This window comes from Sturnira hondurensis, unplaced genomic scaffold (assembly GCF_014824575.4).
Source record: "Sturnira hondurensis isolate 20B ecotype Veracruz unplaced genomic scaffold, ASM1482457v3 Scaffold0025370, whole genome shotgun sequence".
Classification (NCBI taxonomy): Eukaryota; Metazoa; Chordata; class Mammalia; order Chiroptera; family Phyllostomidae; genus Sturnira; species Sturnira hondurensis.
This window is the reverse complement of record NW_028098001.1, coordinates 10,358,873-10,379,996: the sequence shown is the minus strand read 5'-3', so window position 1 is coordinate 10,379,996 and position 21,124 is coordinate 10,358,873. Positions and strand designations below refer to the sequence as shown.

Here is a 21,124-nt window from a genome sequence, read left to right as displayed (position 1 = left end):
AAATCTTTAAAAAAAGAATTTTAAGAATAACACTAAATATCTAAAGCTCAAAATACAGCTGCTGGAATTTAGATAAATTCAGCTGGCATTATCCAACGGGTAGGTTTCAGATCCTAAGAACCTAGCTGTGTGTTTTATTACCATTATGCATGTAGTATGATTAGACCTATACAAGTATAATCATTTTATTCCAAAAGTTTGTGCAATATTACCAATAATCTAGTTTGTGCCCGAACAATTTTTTCACTTCTCTGTTCTCATTCATGGAAAAGTGACTGAGTTCACAGGAGTAGTTACTTTCAGACTATAATTATAGCTGGTCTGTCAAGTAGACCAATCGACTGGTTGGATATTCTGACATCTTCTAATGTTTCCAAAAAGTCCATTCTGAGTGTTTCAGTGCCCTTATGAGCTGCCGGGCTGACACTGAGCTCTGTCGGTGCAGGTGGAGTGGAGAGAGCCTGCCCAGAAAGAGAAGTTTCAAGTTGATTGAAAATCAAAAGGCATATGTTTGAAAATCTGGCCAAGCGATGTAATTAAAGTCTGACATGAATTTATTTCTAGAAAGAAAAATTCCAAGCACAATGACCATTTAGCTGTTTTCGAAATTATTCACAAAGATAAATTCTGCTATTATTAATGATTGATACTAAGGCCTGTTGGTCTCAATAAGAGCATCATAAAAAATTGTACATGTTCATACAACTTTTATAGAAAAACTCTGCTGAACTAGTAAAAATGCAAGTTGAAAAATTTTGTTGTAAAGAAACAAAGCAGTACTTGTTTTTAAATAACCAAAGCAAACAGCTAAGAATATGTAATCCTAAATTAAGAAAAAAGACTACAGTACTTAGCTGATTTCATGTGCCCTGGTAGTGATAAGTATTAAAAGCCATTAATGAGTCTTAATAGGTTAAATAGTCCTGTGCACCTTACTTCTATAATTTTCTTGACAAGGAGAAAAAAAAAAGGAAGAGCCTTAGTCTTGCAGTATCCAAATTACACAAATCACAGAACTCAGGTACAACTTTATGAGGTTCACTAATCACAGCATTTTCATGCTGGCAGGGCTCACGGGTTTATCTAATTCAACCTCCTAATTTTATGGATAAGGAAATTGAGGCTCAGGGAATTAAAGCAAGTTATTCCATTGCCCTGGCTAAAGTAGCTCAGTGGACTGACTACCCACCTGTGAACTGAAAGGTCACTGGTTCAATTCCCAGTCAGTGCACATGCCTGTGCTACAGGCCAGGCTCCTAGGTGGGAGCATGTGAGTGGCGACCACTCAATGTTTCTCTCTTTCCTTCCCTTCTTCTCTATAAATAAATAAATAAATAAATAAATAAAATATATATTTTTTTAAGTTACTTGTTCCCAGGCAATAAAGCTACCTGGTAAGCGGATCTTAAGTCTGCTCTAATGCTCCTATTAGAGGAGCTTCCAGAGCAGATAAATCAATGTATTGATTTATTCAAGGTGCCTTCCTGGTAAAAATGCCTATAATTAGTTGATTTTCTTAGAACATATACAAGCCTTTTTTTTTAAATACTGAGATACATTTGCCTTTATTTTCTACTTAACAAGAACAGAGGATGCCCTTTTCACTGCATAAAATAGATAACTGAGGGAGAAACGGTAAGACCATTGGGTTCAACGTACACAGTCAACAAAAAATCCTAGCGCAGATACTGGAGGAATCAGGTTTTTTCCATGACACAAAGTCACAGGGCACACTGCCTGACAGTGGGATGTAAGCTAGGTCTTAAACTGCCTGCTAAGGATTTCTCTGTGGTCCAAAAAGCATACACAAGCCACACACACATATGATAGGAAAATGGCTTTCAGGTGACCTGGTTTAAGTGAGGCAAGGGCTAAGTCAAGTCCACCGTTCCCTTCTCAGAAAGAAAAGGGAGAAAGGTGGGCCAATCCCCTGGCACACCTAAAAAATACAGTCCTGAATAAAAAAGATTTGAAACACTAAACAAGGTAATTTGCTAGTTTGCTAGTAAGACCAGTTATGGAAAAGGGAGTTTAGACCAATTATAGAAGGGGCTGATAGAACCAATTAAAAAGGGCTTGTTGAGCATTAATATTCTATGTGTTACAGCCTTAAACTCTTTTCACAAGTTTGGAAAATAGGCTTTTTTATGTCTAGTTAAGAGAAAGTTGAGTTCTGGGTATCTACCCCCAAATTTAAAAACATATATTCTTAAAGATATATGTACCCCTATGGTAATCACAGCATTATTCACAGCAGCCAAGACATGTAAACAATCTAAGTGTCCCTTAATAGATGATTGGATAAAGAAAATGTGGTAGAAACATGCAATGGAATACTACTCAAACATAAGAAAAGATGAAATAGTACCATTTGTGACAACATGGACAGATCTTGAGAATATTCATGTTAAGTGAAATAAATCAGATGAGAAAGGACAAGAGCCACATGGTTTCACTCATGTGTGGGATACAAACAAACAAACTCAGACTCAGACAACAGTATGAAGGTTTCCAGAGGGAAAGAGGGGTGGGAGGAGGAGGAAAAGGGTAAAGGGGGTCCAATGTATAGTGAAGGAAGGAGATTAGATTATGGGTGGTGAGCATCTCATGTAATATGCAGATGATGTAATATAGAATTATATACTGGAAACACACGTTATTAACCAATGTTACCCTAATCAATTTAATTTAAAAAAGAAAGCAGCAGCAGCTGAGGTGATACGAGCAGGTTCCCCAGTGACTGGGTGGTGAAGCCAAGTTCAAGCCCAGGTCCCTCTCTGCCCTTCACCTCTACGTTCCGTGGCCTCCTAGTGTCGGGGTTAAGGAGATTCAATACTGTGCTCTTTCAGTGTCAGCTTCTAAGCCCTCCCAGGTTCTCAATCCCAAAACCGTAGTAAGGACTGACACGAAACAGAAGATACAGTTCCTGAACAGAAAAATGGGGACTGCAGGTAAAGGTCTTTCGTATTCATCATTCTCTTCCAATGAAACACATGTCAGCCAATAATGAACAAGCATATCCTTCAGCGAGAGCAGTGCCAGGAAATACTGTTACACTGCATTTCACCTGTCCCCACTGTAACTACTAGGTCACCTCATTGTTGCACAGGCACCCACGCCTAAGAAACTTCACGTGAGAATGAAACCAAACCTGAAACCTGCTGGGAAGGAAAGCTTCCCTGGTTAAACTACCATGTAACCTGGGATCCTCTGGACTGCTCGGGCTAACTAAAGCGAGCCCGCCACAGAGTACACACGCTGCAGCAACTTCAGCCCTCCGGCACTCGGGGCAAGGACGTTCCCCTCCCCTCTACAGATTGAGAGCCACCTCATTTCTTACCCGAGACAAACATTCTGAGGATGCTCTGCTCACAAGCCCCTGCTTCCACTGAGGTAACTTTCTGTTATCTCATCTACTTGAGACATTGCCAGGGATCATAAAGCAAGCCAGAGAGAATGGCAGAAGGCCAAAATGAACACCCTAACGTTTATTCAGTTCAACCCAGTGAGAATGTACTGAGAGAGCACTGTTCACTAGGAACGACACCTGATGCTGGAAATGATGATGGTAAAATAATTGTAGCAGCAGCTATCACATACTGAATACTTACCATGTGCTAGGCATGGTTATAAACACTTCAACTCATTGGATCCTCCAAATAACCCTATGAGGTAGCTCCTATTGTTATTTATATTATTTGTAAAATGGAAACTGAGGCCACAGAGTGGTTGAGTACCTTGCCCAGGGTCACGTCTAATAAATGGTGGGTGCAAACCCAGACTGTCTGGCTTCTGAGTCTGTACTGCTAACCACTATAGTAACCTGCACTATAAATATGAGCCCGGATAAGGGATACAGGGATCAGTGAGACTATCCCCACCTTTAGAGCCAACAGTTTAATCAGGAAGACAGGCGAATAAACATGAGAGGAGCACATAAATCCACCCAGTGTTCAGGGAAGGCTCCTGGCAGTAGATGCCCTATGGGCTGAACTTAGGAGCTAGCTGGAGAGAGATGAGAGTACAGGCTGCTTTCCAAGGGAGAGAGTATTCATTACTCCAATTAGGGCAGAGAACAGCATGGAGAGACTGGGGAACGCAGGCAGGCTGAGCTGTGCACACAATGTGTATAAATAAGGGTGTGTTGTTTTGGGAGACAAGGAAGAAAAAAGGGCTAAAACAAGAGGGTAGAAAGGACCTAGCATGGCATGCTAAGGTCTTACGAAATTTGCCTGGGACGATATGGAACGGTGTGAACAAGGGAGCCGACTGCATTTGGAAATAACCCCTGGGAAGTGTGGAAGTGATGACAAAGTGAACCTAGAGGAAGGCTAAGCAGATAAGGAGCTGGCAACAAATACTATCAGGTGAGAAGACCTCCCCCAAGGTAGGAGCACTGGGGTGGAAGAAAGTGGACTTGTAGGAAATGCAGAGGAGGGAGTAGCAAAAGTACCTAATGACAGACTATACAGGAGGGACAGGGAGGAACCCAAGCAGACACCACCAGGGTTCTACCTTGAGGATGCAGGCAGAGGTGTGGCCTGCCCTGAGACAAGGAGCCCTGCAGGAGGAGCGGGTTTCAGAGACAGAGAAGGGTCCATTCACGTGTAAGTCTCAGGCACTTGTCTCAGAGGAAATGTACCTCTCAAAGAACTCTAGATCATTTTCTATAAATACTGTTAATAAGAATGAGGTTTCCAACTATCTTTGCAGCTTATGAGTGATCAGAAGCTGAAAAATCAGGGGGGAGGGTTTGTGCCCAGAAACAAGGAGGCTGACAGGAGGAAGGGAGCAGATGGGAAAACAATGAAAGAGACAACCAGGGAAGGCGACGGGCGCAGCAAAGAGCTCTTTCCCTCTCGGTGGGGCAATCAGAGCACACTGAAAGAACAGGTCATACGGTTAACCTAATCATCAAGAAAAGGTTAATTTGTGTTCTCTATATGCTCTGCTTTAATAAGCAGAGAACTAGGAAGTGGATTTTAGAAAGGCACTAATAGAAATACTTCAAATAAAAAGTTGTGCTGCAAAAGCTTCTGTTATTTAGAAAATTCACTTAATGTGGAGAAGAACCTCATTCACCAACCTGATAAACATGCAGTAGGTCCCATGTCTTGTTTTCAAAAGAGAGATGTTTCAGGGATCAACAGACTCTTCCACCAAGAGAAAGAACCCTCCCTTCATCAGAGCAAGCACCCTACTGCTCCGCTTTGCACCCTGAGAAGAGCTAACTGCTTCAGAGTCTTTGCTGGAGAGTCTTATGGTTGATGTTGTTCACAGTGACATTAAGCTGGCTCTCACTTTAAGGCCGTACACTGTTCCCTGGCAGGTACTTCAAAACTTCTGATAGGAAAGAGAAAACCACTGCCAGGCGCAGAACTAACCAGTGTAAAATGCATTCCTTACCTGTCCCTGATTATGACTTCACCACAGGATTGGCAATAAAACGTGCAACAGCCTCGGGTGGGTGAGCTTTGATTAAACATTGAAATCAGTTCTAAAGGAAATCAACAAAAACAGACATCTTAGAGGTTTGGGACATACATGTTATCATATGTATAGAGTTTAATAGCCACAATAAATCACCATCGATCAATACTGTTCATGATCTACACATTTAATTAGTATTAGCTGATGACTCGACCAGAAGTAAATATTGTGAAGTGTTTTCAAAACCAACAGATTTTGCCAAGTGCTTCAGAGCTAGGCATTGCCCTAGATTGTCCGCATAACCTACATACCTACTGTTGCTTCTCTCATTCCATAAACACCAACATTAACAATGAGGGGAAAGTGGCAGTTTCCTTCACACCAGGCTGACCAGTCGGAGCTTCGCCATGCTCAGCACTCTGCTATGTCTGAGGTATAGTTTTTTCATCAGTGTGACTGCTGGTAAATAAAGCTCTTAACTTTAGGTTTAATTTGATTTAAACAAGATTTATGTCCACTCTAGCATTTTGCTAGTATGTACAAACAAAATAAATCCTGAAACTGGTCTTTATTGGACAGGTTCCTGAGAATGGAATGGCTCCTTAAGAAGAATTCAATCTTCCAACAGCAAAACTCAATTTCTGATTAAAGCTGTTGAAAAACATACATCGCCCTGATTATGTGAAGTACAGCATAAGGCAGTATGTTCTCTTAGTTTCCCTTACTTTATTCATGGAGGAAAAAAAATCCCCCCAGTCACACCCATGAAGAAGTCACACACACACACAAATACATGTCTATTTTAAAAAATCTAAAGAAATGAGGTCATGCCCACTAGAATCAAGCAATTTATTTACTTATTTATTTTTAAAGATTTTATTTATTTATTTTTACACAGAGGGAAAGCGAGGGAGAAAGAGAGGGAGAGAAACAACTACACGTGGTGGCCTCTTGTATGCCCCTTACCAGGGACTTGGACCACAGATTGGACCACAACCCAAGCATACACCCTGACTAGGAATCGAACCGGCCACCCTTTGATTTGCAGGCCAGTACTCAACCACTGAGCCACACCAACCAGGGCAGAATCAAGCAACTTAGATCTGGTTTATGTTACTTGGTATGTATTGTAAAATTAAGTAGACCTGGGTAAGGCATCCAAAATATTCTTTTCAGAACCAGTGAACAAATTTTCAGTGAAACACTGCCCTCTGCTGGTCACCCAGCATGATCCTCTGGCTCAGGTTCAAGTCAGAACTTTCAGATAAGGGAGCATCCTAATGCGGGTGCTGTATCAGACTTTATGTTCCATGTAAGGGTCATGATTAGACCTAGGGTGCATTCGAAACAGTAAAACAGTATGTTTACTATAGTCCTTAGAAGAAAGTTCTTATAGTTGAAAAGCCAAGTTTTTAAAAACCCTGAATCACAATTGAATGCTAAAAATTTCAACTCACTTGCTACAATACATTCTGATTCAAGTTTACATCAGTATGCATCTATTTGATATTTGTTCATTCAGCACTTATTATGTGGAAAGCACTGAAGCAATTAAGCACTGAGGACTATTTTGCATAGCCCTTTCATGCACCACAGACCAGGGCTTCGAAAGCTTTTCTTTTCAGATATTTCAGTAAAGCACATTTTAGAAATACAAAGAAACAGGAGACTAATGAATACAAACAATATGCAAACCGACACACAGCAGTCAATTTATTTTGTCCTCGAGTCAAAACTAAACAATGTTTGATTTTAAATATTTTTAAATAATTCAGCTTTTGCCATTTGTGTATCAGCTGTCGCAGAATATGGGCAGGCAGTAAACCAATTCTGTGTCTGAAAGGTCTCATACCTCCTCAGTATGGGACCTAAAATTGTGGTCTCAGAGAACTCGCAGAACTGAAAAGAGCCCACTGAGGCTTTCATGACTGTCTTTTCCCAAGTTATGTGCAGACAAAAAAAAAATTCCTGCTGTGGTTACTATTGTGACTCATCACTGCTGAAGAGAAGGTGATGGTTTGATGCGGGTCAGAGGCCCAGGGCTTCTTCCCTGAAGTACCACTTCCTCTGCCTACTACAGGGTACACCCAGGGGGTCTGCTGGTGTGTTTCCCACCTCCGTGACTCATTCTTCTCAATATTCCACCAGTCATTCTTAGTGTTTATCTTATGCCAAACACTATTTAATCTCCATGACATTTCTTTTCCCTACCTCTCATCCCTAACTCACACTAGTGATTCATCAATCCAGGACATGAGCAAAAAAGGTGCAAAACTCCCTCTATCTTCTTTTTCCTTTGAAAAGCCAGCAAAGAGACTCAGGGGCACTGAAGTATGCTCCCATCTCTGAAAGGGCCCTTCAAAACAGTCGGGCTGACCCTGCCTCTAGACTCCATGCAGCTCAGATGAAAGGCTTGGTTAAAATGAGGCATCAGTGAAGTCTGAAGGCGCAGCTGGAAAACTTAACACCCCCCTCTGATACTGAGTTTAATATCAGTCTGTTACAGCCTTTGTTTCCCATTTTTACATCATTTCAATCCTCCAAGATATATTACTTACATGGTAAGAGATGCAATAACCAATAATTTTATTCAATTAATTATTCTGAGAAACATTTCTACTATCTTAAGGAATCAATGTGCCAGTAGCAAAATATTGGACATATGATGAGCACAGCAACAATCAAAATCAAATTATGCATCAAACTCAGTTGCAGACTCTTTATTTGTACTGTTCTATTTGAAAATGTCTCTACATGGATAGGACCATCTCCGCCATTCTGCTCAAATATTGCCTCCTCTCCCTGGCTGGTGTGGCTCAGTTGGTTGGAGCATCATCCCATAACTGAAAGAATGCAGGTTTGATTTCCTGGTCAGGGCATTTGCCTAGGTTGCTGGTTCAATCCCTGGTCTGGAGGCATTATAATCCCAGGTCCAGGCATATCTAGAAGGCAACCAATGGATTTTCCTCTCTCACATAGATGCTTCTCTCTCTCCCTTCCTCTAAGAGAAATAAAAAAATGTCCTCAGGTGAGGATTAAAACAAACATTTTTTTACATCACTTCCCCTGAATGGCCTCCCCTGACCACTCTCCACCCATCCCCAGCTACCCCCCATCCCATTATTCTGGTTTACTTAGCTCCTAGGGTTTTTCTCTGTATCCCAGTAGTTAACTTGGCCATTATCTATTCCCACCCATTAGAATGTAAGCACCTTGAGGGCAGACTGTTCACTTTTCTATCCCTAGAACCTAGATCATACCATAGCATAGTATAACATAACTCAGTGTTCATTGACTTAATGAATTCCTATGGAATGCTTTAAAATAAACTAGGTCTTGCACAAACCATCTGATTTACTCTTCATGTTGGCTTTGAGAACCATGCAATTTTACAATTAAAGAGACTAAGCAGGGGTGCAGGGAAATCTTTGCATCTTCTGCTCAGTTTTGCTGCGAACCTAAAGCTGCTCTAAAAAAAATAGTCTATTGGGAAAAAACCCGCTGAAAAACATCCAACAAAACAAAGCCCCAGAAAGGTTAAGTGACACCTTCAACTCCCAGCTGACAAAAAACCTAGATCCTCTTGACCCTCGGCTCGTTCCATGCCACTAATGAGCAGTTATTTTCACCTGGGAAAAGTTCCATTTTTTTAATGGAAAAATCACTTTCATTTATAATGAAAAAGTTAATGCAGAACAGGAGTGCTAGCATTACATACTTGTGCTGAATTTTGCCTGCGCCTCCAGTCGCAGGTGCAATCCATCCCCGGCAACATACTGCAGCCCACGGCTGGAGGAAGGTACAAGCCTGACCTCTGCTGGAAGCCAGACCTCTGTGCAGCCTTCAGGGGTTTTCATCTGCAGGGAGGATGGAGTTACAGAGATATCCATGGGCATACCTCCTTCTTTCGGCTCTCTAGTAATAAAAATAAAACATAGAAAAATTATTTCTTATTGCTGAACACCACATAAAAAAGGATGCGGGTCTTGGACATATGACGAGCACAGCAACAATCAAAATCAAATTATGCATCAAACTCAGTTGCAGACTCTTTATTTGTACTGTTCTATTTGAAAATGTCTCTACATGGATAGGACCATCTCCGCCATTCTGCTCAAATATTGCCTCCTCTCCCTGGAGGCCTTTTTTTGTATAAAAAAGAAACAAAACGAGCAAGGATTTCTCTGTGCTTCTTCAATAAGGGCCCTACAATTAACTATCCCCCAAAAATAACAGTGGACCAATTGTAAAAAAAAAACAAAAAACTCCAAACCAAACCAAAAAAAAAAAAAAAAGAGTCTATACTAGACTTACATCAAGTCATAGAGCACTTTACATAAAAGTTCGGGGACATATATTTTATTCTTGCTTCTTTTTTATGGTAATGATGCACTTTCAACTGTGTACTTTTTTTCATTGATAATGAGCCTGGGTCCCAACTGTCTGTTCTCTCCTAAAGCTCCCTCCATCTACAGCAGCCTGGACCTGCCTGTGGCCGTTGACAGAGCCATTCATTCCAACCTGCCAGTCCATTTCCTCATGCCCCCTACGTCCTCACATGAGTCTGACTTCAGCTTCTTGAAACACTGGCCTGTCAAATGTCATGCACTTGTTTTTTGAAATATTTTTGGGAAGACAATTCAACAGGACAGCATAAAACAGTGGCTTATTCATCTTTGCAACCCTGGACCCCAGCATGGTTTGTATATTCATTCACTCACTCATTCACTCAAACCATCTTTTTGGAGTTCTCTAACGTGGCCTAACGTGGTGTTCTCTAATGTGGGGCGCGGCTGCTGGCTCCACCCTTTCCTGGGGACTGGGTCTTTACCACCACCCAGCGCCCGTGTCTGAGGGTACAGTTCTACAACACATCATCTGTATATTGTATTGTGTGTTTACCGCCCCAAGCCAAGTTTCCTCCCATCGCCATTTACCCCCACCTTTTCGTACTTCTAATGTCCCCCAACCCCCTTTCTGGCAATCAAAAGTCCAGTTTTAAGACATGATGTTTAAGAAATAATAATCCTCTAACACAGAGGTCAGAAAACTTTTTATATAAAAGCCACCTTGTAAATATTTCAGGTTTTGCAGGCCATATACTGTCTCTGTTGCATATACTACTTTGTGTTTTCCTTTTTTAACAACACTTTTAAAAAATGTGAAACCCATTCTTTGCTCAGGCTGGACCAAAACAGGCCACAGGTTAGATTTGGTCCACAGGCCATAGTTCGCTGACCACTACCTTAAAGATACACAGTTCTTCTACTTTGCTACTTCAGTGAATTTCAAATTGGATTTTCAAATTTCCGGTTAGCACTTGGAAGTGCCAGAAGGGACAGTACTGGGTTCCTAAGCCCCCACTCTGGCTTACGGTTCTCCTCCTTACCCTTCCTGAAAAATTAAGCCAATTATGTAGAATGGAAAAGGCAGGCATCTATGCAAAGGTGGGAGAACCATGTTGGCCTGGGGTATAGTTGAGAAACCTAGCTGGGTGAGGAGGGCATTGCCCAGAATTTGAGTCTTGGGCACCGGAATAGGAATTCAGTGAATTCCTATGGGGGGCATCCATCACATAGTCTATGAGCTAAGGAGGCCACCCACCGGGGATGTCAGATCCCAAGAGGGATGAGGAGGAAATCTGGGGTGGGGAACACTATGCAGGGGGCTTCAGAGCCCATCTCAGCTCAGGCTGCCATAACAAAATGCCATAGACCGGGTGGTTTAAACAATAAGACATTTATTTCTCATAGTTCTGGAGATTGGGAAGTCCAAGACCAAGTTGCCAGCCGAGTCTGGTCCTTATTGAGGGCCCTCTTCCTGGCTTGCAGATGGCCACCTTCTCACTGTATCTTTAGATGGCAGAGAGAGGAAGCTTTGGTGTCTCTCCTTGTACAGGCATGGCTCCTATCATGGGGGCTCCACCCTCATAACCTCAACTAAAATGAGTATCTACCAAAGGCCCCATCTCTTAATACCATCACTTTGGGGCTTAGGGTTTCAACATACAAATTTTGAGGAGACACCAACATTCAGTCCAATCAGTCCATGCAGTTGAGGGTAGTGTCAACACTGGGGAGAAGGAAGCAGCAAAGGACATTAGTGGAATATCAGTTACACAGCGGAAAGGTGACTACGTGTGTCATGAGAATAACAAAAACCAGGATTGTCACTATGGGAGAACAGTCACAAAGATGAAAAGGGAGAAAACCATAATGGATCCTATGGTGGCAGACTGGAATTGGGAACATCAGTGTAAAAGCATGTATATAAACATGTATTTGTATATAAGCAAATATGGTAATATAGACATATATGTATTATGTGTATGTATGATATAGATACAAATAAATGCACACATACATTCACACATGAATATCACATATATGTCATACACACACACACACTCGTTCTGTTCCCTAGTGGGCTTGGGAGAAGTGACACCCCAATAGTAATAAGCACACTTTGTGCCCAGATCTTGATCTCTAAAGATCAGTTTCCACTTAAAAACAAATGAACAAAAACAAAACAAAATGGGGTGCATTGGAAAAATGGCTTCATGCAGGCTGGGACAAGAAAAACATGAGATGAGCCTGGAACACCTTGCTGTGCAACAAAGTAAAGAAGCAATCAATAAATGATTGGGACACGTCAAAAACACACAGAGAAATTATCTTAAAGGTACCACCACTGGCCACATCTGGGACTGGCAAAACTTGAACAAGGTTTGAGTATAAGATGATAGTAACAAATTTCCCAATTTTGAGGGTTGCATAGTGGTTATGTAGGAAAATGTCCTTATTCAGGTGTGAAAATTCAGGTGTGACAGCAACTTACTCTTGAGTTTGCTACTAATCCAAAACAAAGTCTTTGAAATTCCAGCTGTTGGCACCTCTTATAACTTGAGGCTTTCTCCACTAGTCACTTGGTTTCCTTCAGGCGTCATATCTTGCTTGAAACTACCCAGTAATTTCATATCTCACTCTGAGATATCTCACTCTGAGACACTCTCAGCTAGTGTCCTCTCAGTAGTGTGCAAGACCACTGCAAGGGCTTACCAGAGCCAGCTGTTCAAGTTGTAGGCATTTCGCAAACCAGTTGAGCTCACTCTGACAGTTTTGACACCACACAGGTGGAACTATTTACACTGTAGGAATCAGAAAGCGCTGCAAATCAGGGAGGTTCGTGTTTGTTTGGTTGCTTTGTTTTCCTGGAGAGCAAGCTGTTAAACTTTTACCAGCGTACCACTCACTGTATGACCATTTACTACATGCTCCGCCAGCCCACACGCATCTCTGGGAACTAAGCACCCCTTCCCACTCAGACACAACTGCCTTATACCAGTACCCTGGAGTTCCATACCCCACTTCATTCAATTTGTTACTCAAATGTCGCTTTTGAATACCAATTTGTCATTTTTCCCTCTACCCCCTTTTCTATTTTATTTTTTTCCAGGTGCTTATCTGTACTCAATACAAGGAGCATTTTGTTTATTCTGTATATTTCCTGCCTACCCGTCACCCACTGACACCACTGGACTATAACTTGAATGAGAGCAAGTATTTTTGTCTTTGCTGTTGTTTCTGTTCATAGCTGTATACCCAGGCCTTAGAATTTGAGGCCAGACACCAGAGTTTTTGACACCAGAACAGGAATTCAGTAAATATCTGTGATTGAATAAATGAATGGTTTAGATTTATCCTTGAAACGCTAAGATGGTTTAACATAAATAGATTTTTCTAATGCAATTAACGGATGTAATGGTGAAAGGGAAAAATACCACCAGCACAATCCAAGAAATCATTATAGAACATGTATTATCTATTCATGATTAATACTCTTATACTAGAAAAGAAAGGAACTATGAAATCTACCAAACAGATTAGCCAAATAGTGACTAACAAAGTTTGCAGTGATGAAGTTCACCGGTCAACTTCATCATACCTAAAGATGAAAGGCTACAAGCATTTCTTTTAAGAATGGGAACAAAAAAAATTCAATCATGTAATGTTAACTGTAAATAACAATATATAAATATAAAATTCTAATTAAAATGCAAAAATTGTCAGGATGGTCAAAAAAACTTTCACCAAGTATATGCTATAAAAATTTTATATATAAAGACACAGATTGAGAGTAAAAGGGTAGAAAAAGACATACCATACAAGCAGTATAGTCAACTGATTTCTGAAAAGACACTGGGTTATTTCAATGGGAGAAATGATAGTCTTTTTAACTAATGGCAATGAAACCACTGGATATTCTTAGAGGAGAAAAGAAAAAGAACTTGACGTCTGACTCACTCCAAACATAAAAAATGAATTTGATGTATTCATAGACCTAAATGTAAAAGCTAAAACTATGTTAACTCCTAAAAATAAACACAGGAAAAAATATAACCTTGAGGTTGGCAAAAATTTCTTAAGACATGAAAAACAATAACCGTTACAGAAAAAATGTAATAAATTGGACTTCATAATTAAAATTTTGTTCATTAAAAAGTACTATTAAGAAAATATAAAAGGTAAATTATAGATCGAGACAACACATTCACATACTCACAAGGCAGAAATGAAAAAGGTCTTTTCTCCAGGTGATATAAAAATTTAAATTCAACAATAAGACAAACAACCTGATTTTTTAATGTCAAAAAATTATGATACCTTACATATATGAATAACCAACAAGGAAATGAAAATGTACTCAATCTGGGAAGGCAAATTAAAATGACAACCAGATATCACTTTATACCATTAGAATGACTACAATCAGAAAGTCTGACAACACAATGCAGACGAGAATGCGAAGCAATTGGAACCCCCATTCTTTTCTGGTGACAGTGTAAAATGGTACAACCACGTTGGAGAACGGTTTGGTAATTTCTCATAATCCAAGAGAACCCTGAAGGGTCCCTTTGATGAAAGGAAGTAGGGAAGCTGTTTTGTTTTGTTTAAGGTGTGGGTTCGTAATAACCCTAGAAAGTAAGTAAATTGGAATTAAAGATACTCATCAGAACTCATGACTTGAGAGATAGAAGAGAAATAAACATCCCCGTTTTACAGTGGAAAACAGATCAGATTAAGTGATTCTACCTTTGCGAAGAAGCTAAGATTTGAAATCAGTTCTCATGCAAATTTCAAAACTGCCACGTTTGGCCAATTTAAGGAAAAGAGAGAAAGCTAAGCATCAGTCTACCTCTGAGTGGCGCTGTGTAACAATATTTTAATGATTTTAACATTTAATTTATTCGAAACAGTGGTCACAGGGAAGGGATCATGTAGTACAAAATAAAAGAACACTTTTCCTAACATTTTCTTGTTTATGTAGTGTTAAACATTTTCAGACTTCTCTTTGGAACTCGGAACATGAATCAAAGAAAGAACTCCAGTAAGTCTGCAAACTTTGTTAGTCACTCATTGTACTAAACACGTTTTTAACGACTGTATCAGTTTCTCCGCATAGAACAGTTTGGGGGGGAACCCCGCCGACTTTATTTACAAAACAGGAAGCTCTCACTTTCTGGATCCTGTATCCTATAACAAAGATCCGAAAGGAGGTAGAAAAGGTATCGTCCCGCCCCTGTACTGTTTTGTTGTAAACGCCGGGCATTGCCATCAGTGTTTTACATCAGTGCTTCTCAAACTTTAATGTGCATCTGAATCCTGGTAAGCGTGTTAAAATGTATAAAAGTTCTGATTCAGAAGGTCTATTGAGGGGCTGAGGCTGCATTTCTAAAAAGCCCCCAGGTAATGAGATTGTCCAGGGGGAACTATGGGAGAGGCGGCACTGCACTCGGAGTAATCAAGAGATCTGTAAGCGACTGGAAAGAAATTGGGCAAGCGGGGGAAACCTTCCTAGGGAAGCGGAGACTTTCCTACTAGCGGAAAAGCGAGCAAGGCACTGCGCCTAACAGCCCAACACTTTCACCCCTGGCCTTACCCCACGATTAGCAGCGCGCTCTGCAGCTGTCTGCGAACCTCCAGGAACACGTGCGTCTCTGCCGCCATCGCCATGGCGGGCGCCCAGCCAGAGACCCCGGCCAACTCAAGCCACCAGGTCCAGGAGCGCCAATACACGTGCAGCCCGAGCAGAAGCTGCACGGGCGGCGGTGGCGGCAGCGACGGAGGCACTGGACTCACGAACCAGATAGCCTGGCTGAAACAGCCATCCAGCCACAGCGCCACCTGCCTGGCGGAGAGCGCGCCGCCTCGATGACTCTATCAGAGAGGTGTGAGCATTTTCAATGGATCTGAGCGCAGATGAAAGTGAGCAGAGAGAGCCAAATTGTCCTCCCACTCTGCTTCTTATGGGCAGGATCTGATGCGTTAGTTTCCCTAGAAATGATCTTGAAAATCAGACTCGGTGTACATTCCTTTGGCTAGCGTGGATAGGGTTGAGGCTGGAAGAGAGGGAGATGATGGACAGAGGCAATACAGGGAGGCTTTCCCCCTGGAGGCCCGAAAGGAGATTTCCCACCCCAAATCCGCAGTATCGTCTTATTGTGTTTTATTTTGCTTTTATGTATGATAGTCTCATTTTTATGAGGTATAATCAATCGGTCCTTTGGTAGCTCTCCTCTGTTTGAGATGTCCAGAATTGACCTGGCATTGCTTTTCAAGTTAGATATGATCACTCCAAAATGTAAACAGTTGCAAAAATGTAAGTTTTCTGTTCCCTATGAAGAATAGTGTGGTAAAACCAATAACATGAATCACAGGATTAGCCATCCCTATAACCTTTGAGAAAAGGAAGAGGAGAATGATTCCATGTGTATTCACTATTCGCTTTTGCAGAAAAACTGACTTAGAGAAATCTTAATTTCATTACTACCAGAAGATAATTTTGGAATGTTTGATATAAAATTTATACCTTATATTATAGTATACTTATAATGGGACATACTAAAATATAAGGCCATGCTAGCATTATAAGAATTCTTTAAAAACAAGAGACTGTTAGTTTTTAAAAACAAGAGTGAATGCTCGTATACAGAAGTTTGTTTATTGATGGTCTACTTTATCATTTCAAGGTCCTAATCACCACATGTCAAACATTCATTGGAAGATAAAGACATTTCCCTAGAGACACTAGCTTAAGACAACTTTCTAAAATTGATATTTGGAATTTTAAAGTTTATCATGTTGCTTTCTCAGATTTCTTTATCCCTCACAACATTCAACAACACAGTTGAAAGAATTAAGTCTACTGCTATTCCATCTCAAATAATGGTGTTGAAGGCTGATGATTTCAACTCCTCTTATCTTCCAGCTTTAATTCTCAAGGCTATTTATGTGCTTAAATACTGACATAATTGGAGTTTGATTATTTTTAAAGATTATATTTTATATGCTTACATATTTGTAAAACAATCATTTCATTGCAAACACTGCGATCTTACTTTTAGTAACTGTGATTTAGAGAGTTTTAGACACAAACAGACCAAAGCTAATCACTATTTGTCTCCTAACCTCCCAAGTCTTCTAACCTCTCTGAGTCTCAAGATCTTTATAAGGAATACAAAGGTATTTTTTAAATTATACTTAAATAATTATTTAAGTAATGTTTAAGAGCTGTTTTCAATTCCTAACATCCTTCCAAACCCTCCATCAGGAGAGAGGGCTGGCGCTAGCGAATTGAAAACACCTGCTGCCTTAAATGAACTCCTTTCCAGGCCTACTTTCCCAGTTGGTGGCCCTGAACTGCTTCCCTGAAGGTCCGCTTGAGGGCGCTGTGGCGACAATTAATGCTGGAGACTTGGAAAGGACCAGGCGTGGAGATCGAGGTCGTCGACGTCAACGCCGGCGTGGGCGAGGGCGCCGGCGCGGTGCACTCTGGGAGCTGTCACTAGGCCCTCCGGTTTTTGGCCTCCGCGTAGCTGCCGCGGTTGCCAGGAGAGTGGCGCCGACTTGGAGCAGCGGTGCCAGCTGCAGGTAACAGTGTCCCCGCCCCCAAAGCGCTCGCGAGGCCGGCTGCTGGTCAAGAGCAGCTTCCCCGGCCTGGTTCTTTCTGGAGCCTTGGGGGCATCACCGCGGATCAGGTTGCGGTGGCGTTGGGGGTGTTGCCGCCCTGGCCCCGCCTGGTGCCGCGGAGCCTGGTGGCCGTCCCCTGGTTTCCGGGAAGCCGGAGCTGCGCCGGGCCCCGCGGGCGGGAGCGGGGCGGAGGCTGGGGGGCGGCCTTGAGCCAGGTGGCCGAAGGCGTGGCCAGGGCATCTGGTGCGTGATTCTCAGCCACAGGCGCTGCGGGGCGAAGTGCGCAGTGCTGGAGTGGAGGTCTCACTTGTGTGATAAAGGCGCGCGGCGTTACTTCTTTGTTGGCACAATCAAGGCCTCGTGTAGTGCCATTAATTTGCTGGGTTCTTTCAATATTGTGACACGAGTGCTAGCAATAGTTAAAGGTCCTTGTGGGGGATGGAAAACAGTGCAAGAAGTTTATTAGAGGAAGTCAGGTTAGTCATAAGGAAGTTGTTAACAGTTATCACTTTTGATTCTCAAGGCTTTTAAAGTTGCAACATAACAGTAGTTGCTTGTTCCGTCTCCTCCATTCTCCCCTACACATAATGGTAGGGGAGTGACACACAACTGTACATTTTTAAAGCTAGGTAAACTTTGTGTTGATTATTTTACATTATCTTAGAGTCCTATGGAGTTTGAGAAATATAGAAATGGGAAAAATCTGATTTGGAGACTAGTTAATCAAAACTTATTTTTATTATCTCACACACAAATACGTTAGGAAACTGCCTGACACATAAGCCCTGAACTATAGAAAAACAAAAATCTCTCAATTTCGATGTTGCTGTCTCTCTTCTATGCAAACATAAGGTCTTAATTTTATTTTTTATTGTTTTTAGGTCTTAATTTTAATATGAATAGCATGTCAGCATTAAGTCCTAAGTAACTCACCACCTGATAAACAACGCAGTGTGATTCATTGTGCTGACAGGAGTTATAACAAGAGTGAATTAACACCAGTTGTACAAATTCTTCATTTTTATCAATTACTTTCAGCTGCCACTCTGAACTACATCATTCTCTAGAATTGCTAAACAATAGCAAATCTCCAGGTGGACCTGGTCATTGGGAACTGGAGTTTTGAAGGAAGAATTAAAAACGCCCAAGTTAGTACACAAACTAGAAAATGTGACACCAGAACAAAAATGTTAAATGTAAACTAAATGTTAATTAAATGTTTGACTATATAAAATCAAAGGGACCCTATACTAGTGGAAGGAGCTCTAGCCTAGGAATGAGAGATTTAAGTCCTTCATTCTGCTAACCTGTTACAATGTCTGTAGGCCTCAGTTTTGTCATCTGTTTGAGGTAATTTCGTAAGATCAGAGTTTTCCCAACTGATGTTTCTCTCTGAACAGTATCAATAATAGCCTTATTTACTTCCAGACAGTGTTCTATGGCAGATAACTTGGGAGCACATTGGGTTTAATCAAGAGTTTAACTTTTCATTTGCTTTTAACTGCAGCACTTCTCAAAAGTTTTACGACTGTGCTTACATGGTTTCCTAAACTTTGGGCAGAGGGCCTATTTTCTTATTGCCACCCTGTTGACATCTCCTAAACTGTAGTTACTACAGGTCCTTGAATAACACTGTTTCCTTCGGTTTGGTTCCCTTATATCATTGCTGTAGGAGCATGTTCATGGCAGTCATCCTGTGGTAAAGTTGGTTTTGTTGCGTATCATTTCACCTCAGTTCCAAGAACTGACTTACTGTGTGTAGAATGACAATTTAAAAGTTGTAGTACTTGCACTGAGTACCCCTTCAACTCTGAGAGTGCCCACATGGCTTTCAGGTTAAGTTTTCTGGAGTGTGAAAATCTGGTGGCAACTCACTGGTATAACAAAGCCTTATGTTTTCCTTACTGAAATATTAAGGATCTACATAGGTTTCTGTGGATCTAATGCTTTGATTTGTGGCAGAAGTGTATCTTCTTTTTTTCTGGTCTCTTTATGCTTTTTTATAACCATAATCTATGTTTTGAATTTGATTTTATGGTCGCATTATTAACGATGGCATTACAAAGATCCAACAAGTAAAGACTTTTAATGAGGGTGTTATTTTTTACTATGAATGATTTCACTGTCTAGTCATAAATTATTAAACTATGGAATGTAATAAAAGCTACTTGAAATGTAGTTAGTAATTAATAACTAAATGTTAAGAGTTCAGGTCATTGAAAAGAATTAAAGGTTAAAAGGCACATTCTAAGACAGTTTCTCAATTTCACTACCATCAGGATCTAAGTATTGGATACAGTCTTAAATAATTTTGCTAAATTCTCTCAGGTATCACTAGCACACAACTCCTGTGGCTACTTCTTTTACTCTTTCTTACTAATTGTTAGGGATGATTGTTATTATTGTCCTCCTTTGTTTGGGCGGCATAAGCGGTTGGGGGTAGTAACATTTAATTTTAATAGGTGAACCTTAATTTAGATAAGTTCTCTCCCTGAAAAGAAACTGTTACAAAGAAATAAAGAGCTGCTATTTTTGTGTAACAGCAAACAGTTTTTATGAAAATGTATTATATGAAATAAGTACTTTTGATCTTCTTGTCTTTAAACGTGATTTCCCGTTTCTACTTATTGTACTCACCTCCCCCCATCCCCCACTGAAGTTGGTGAGGCTGGGAACCTCAATGGCTTTTCATTGCATAGGACAAATAAATGGTATCAAAATTATTAAGGAAAAATTTGCATATAATAGTGTGCACTCATTTTTTGTACGTTATGTACACACCCATGTCACCACCACCAAACTCAAAATGTAAAAGTTACCACCACTTAGGCCTGTATTGTTAAGTTTTCATTCTCTTCAAATGCTCTGTCTCTCCATGACTAAATCAATCGAGTCCTAGCTCACATGCCACCGTGTCTATGAATCCTGTTTTTCATTAAGTCATTTCGAAGTAATTTTCTTTTCTGCTGATTTTCCAAATACATTTCTTTTTTCTTTTTTTTAAAGATTTTATTTATTTATTTTTAGAGGGGAAGGGAAGGAGAGAGGGAGAGAATCATCAATGTACGGTTGCCTCCCATTCGTCCCTTGCTGGGAACTGGCCTGCAACCCAGGCATGTGCCCTGACTGGGAATCGAACCGCGATACTCTGGTTCACAGGCCCGCACTCAATCCACTGAGCTACACCAGCCAGGGCCTCCAAATACATTTCTTTGACCATCCTTTTTTTGTCCACAGTGGCTAAAGGAAAGGGATGTTCATAGTTGACATTTATATTTATTTGTTGACCCAATGGAAAATTGTATCATTTCTCAAACTTCAGTTCTATTTTTATCTATTTTTAATTTTTTTCAATTAGAGTTTACATTCAATACTATTTTGCATTAGTTTCAGGTGTACAGCATAATGGTTAGACAGTCATGTACTTTACAGAGTGCTCCCCCTGATATTTTCAGAACTCACCTGGCACCATTCACAGTTATTACAATAATATTGACTACTGTATTTTGCCATGTACAATGTGCACTTTTTGGCCCAAATTTTTTAAGGAAAATAAGGATGTACATTATACATGGGTAGTACTAATTCTGTATCTATGTAAATATTAATTCCATTATGTTTATGCATTAAAAGTATACTCTAGAAAGCAAGTACAATATCCATATGCAAAATAATATCCTAGAAAAATGATATTCAGTTCTATTGAGCTTTTTAAATGGAATTAA

At 40.7% G+C, this 21,124-nt stretch overlaps 2 protein-coding genes across 9 annotated transcripts in view; one reads left to right on the top strand and one right to left on the bottom strand.

Moving 5' to 3' along the window:
- UBE3D (ubiquitin protein ligase E3D) overlaps positions 1–15,554 on the bottom strand; it is a 141,538-nt gene extending 125,984 nt beyond the window's left edge. Inside the window, exons 1-3 of one of the 3 annotated variants that reach the window (XM_037039378.1) lie at positions 15,370–15,554; positions 9,149–9,345; positions 5,407–5,497 (exon numbers count right to left, since the gene is read on the bottom strand). In XM_037039378.1, coding sequence (XP_036895273.1) covers positions 5,407–5,497; positions 9,149–9,345; positions 15,370–15,443 — 362 coding nt within the window. In that variant the 5' untranslated portion in view covers positions 15,444–15,554. The remainder of the gene's footprint in view (positions 1–5,406; positions 5,498–9,148; positions 9,346–15,369) is intronic. The other 2 variants (XM_037039376.1, XM_037039377.1) reach the window with 2 other exon arrangements.
- Positions 15,555–17,243: 1,689 nt separating this feature from the next.
- DOP1A (DOP1 leucine zipper like protein A) overlaps positions 17,244–21,124 on the top strand; it is a 115,393-nt gene continuing 111,512 nt past the window's right edge. For all 6 annotated transcript variants that reach the window (XM_037039396.1, XM_037039393.1, XM_037039397.1 and 3 more), the window contains exon 1: positions 17,244–17,360. The gene's annotated coding sequence lies outside the window, so the exon portion shown is untranslated. The remainder of the gene's footprint in view (positions 17,361–21,124) is intronic.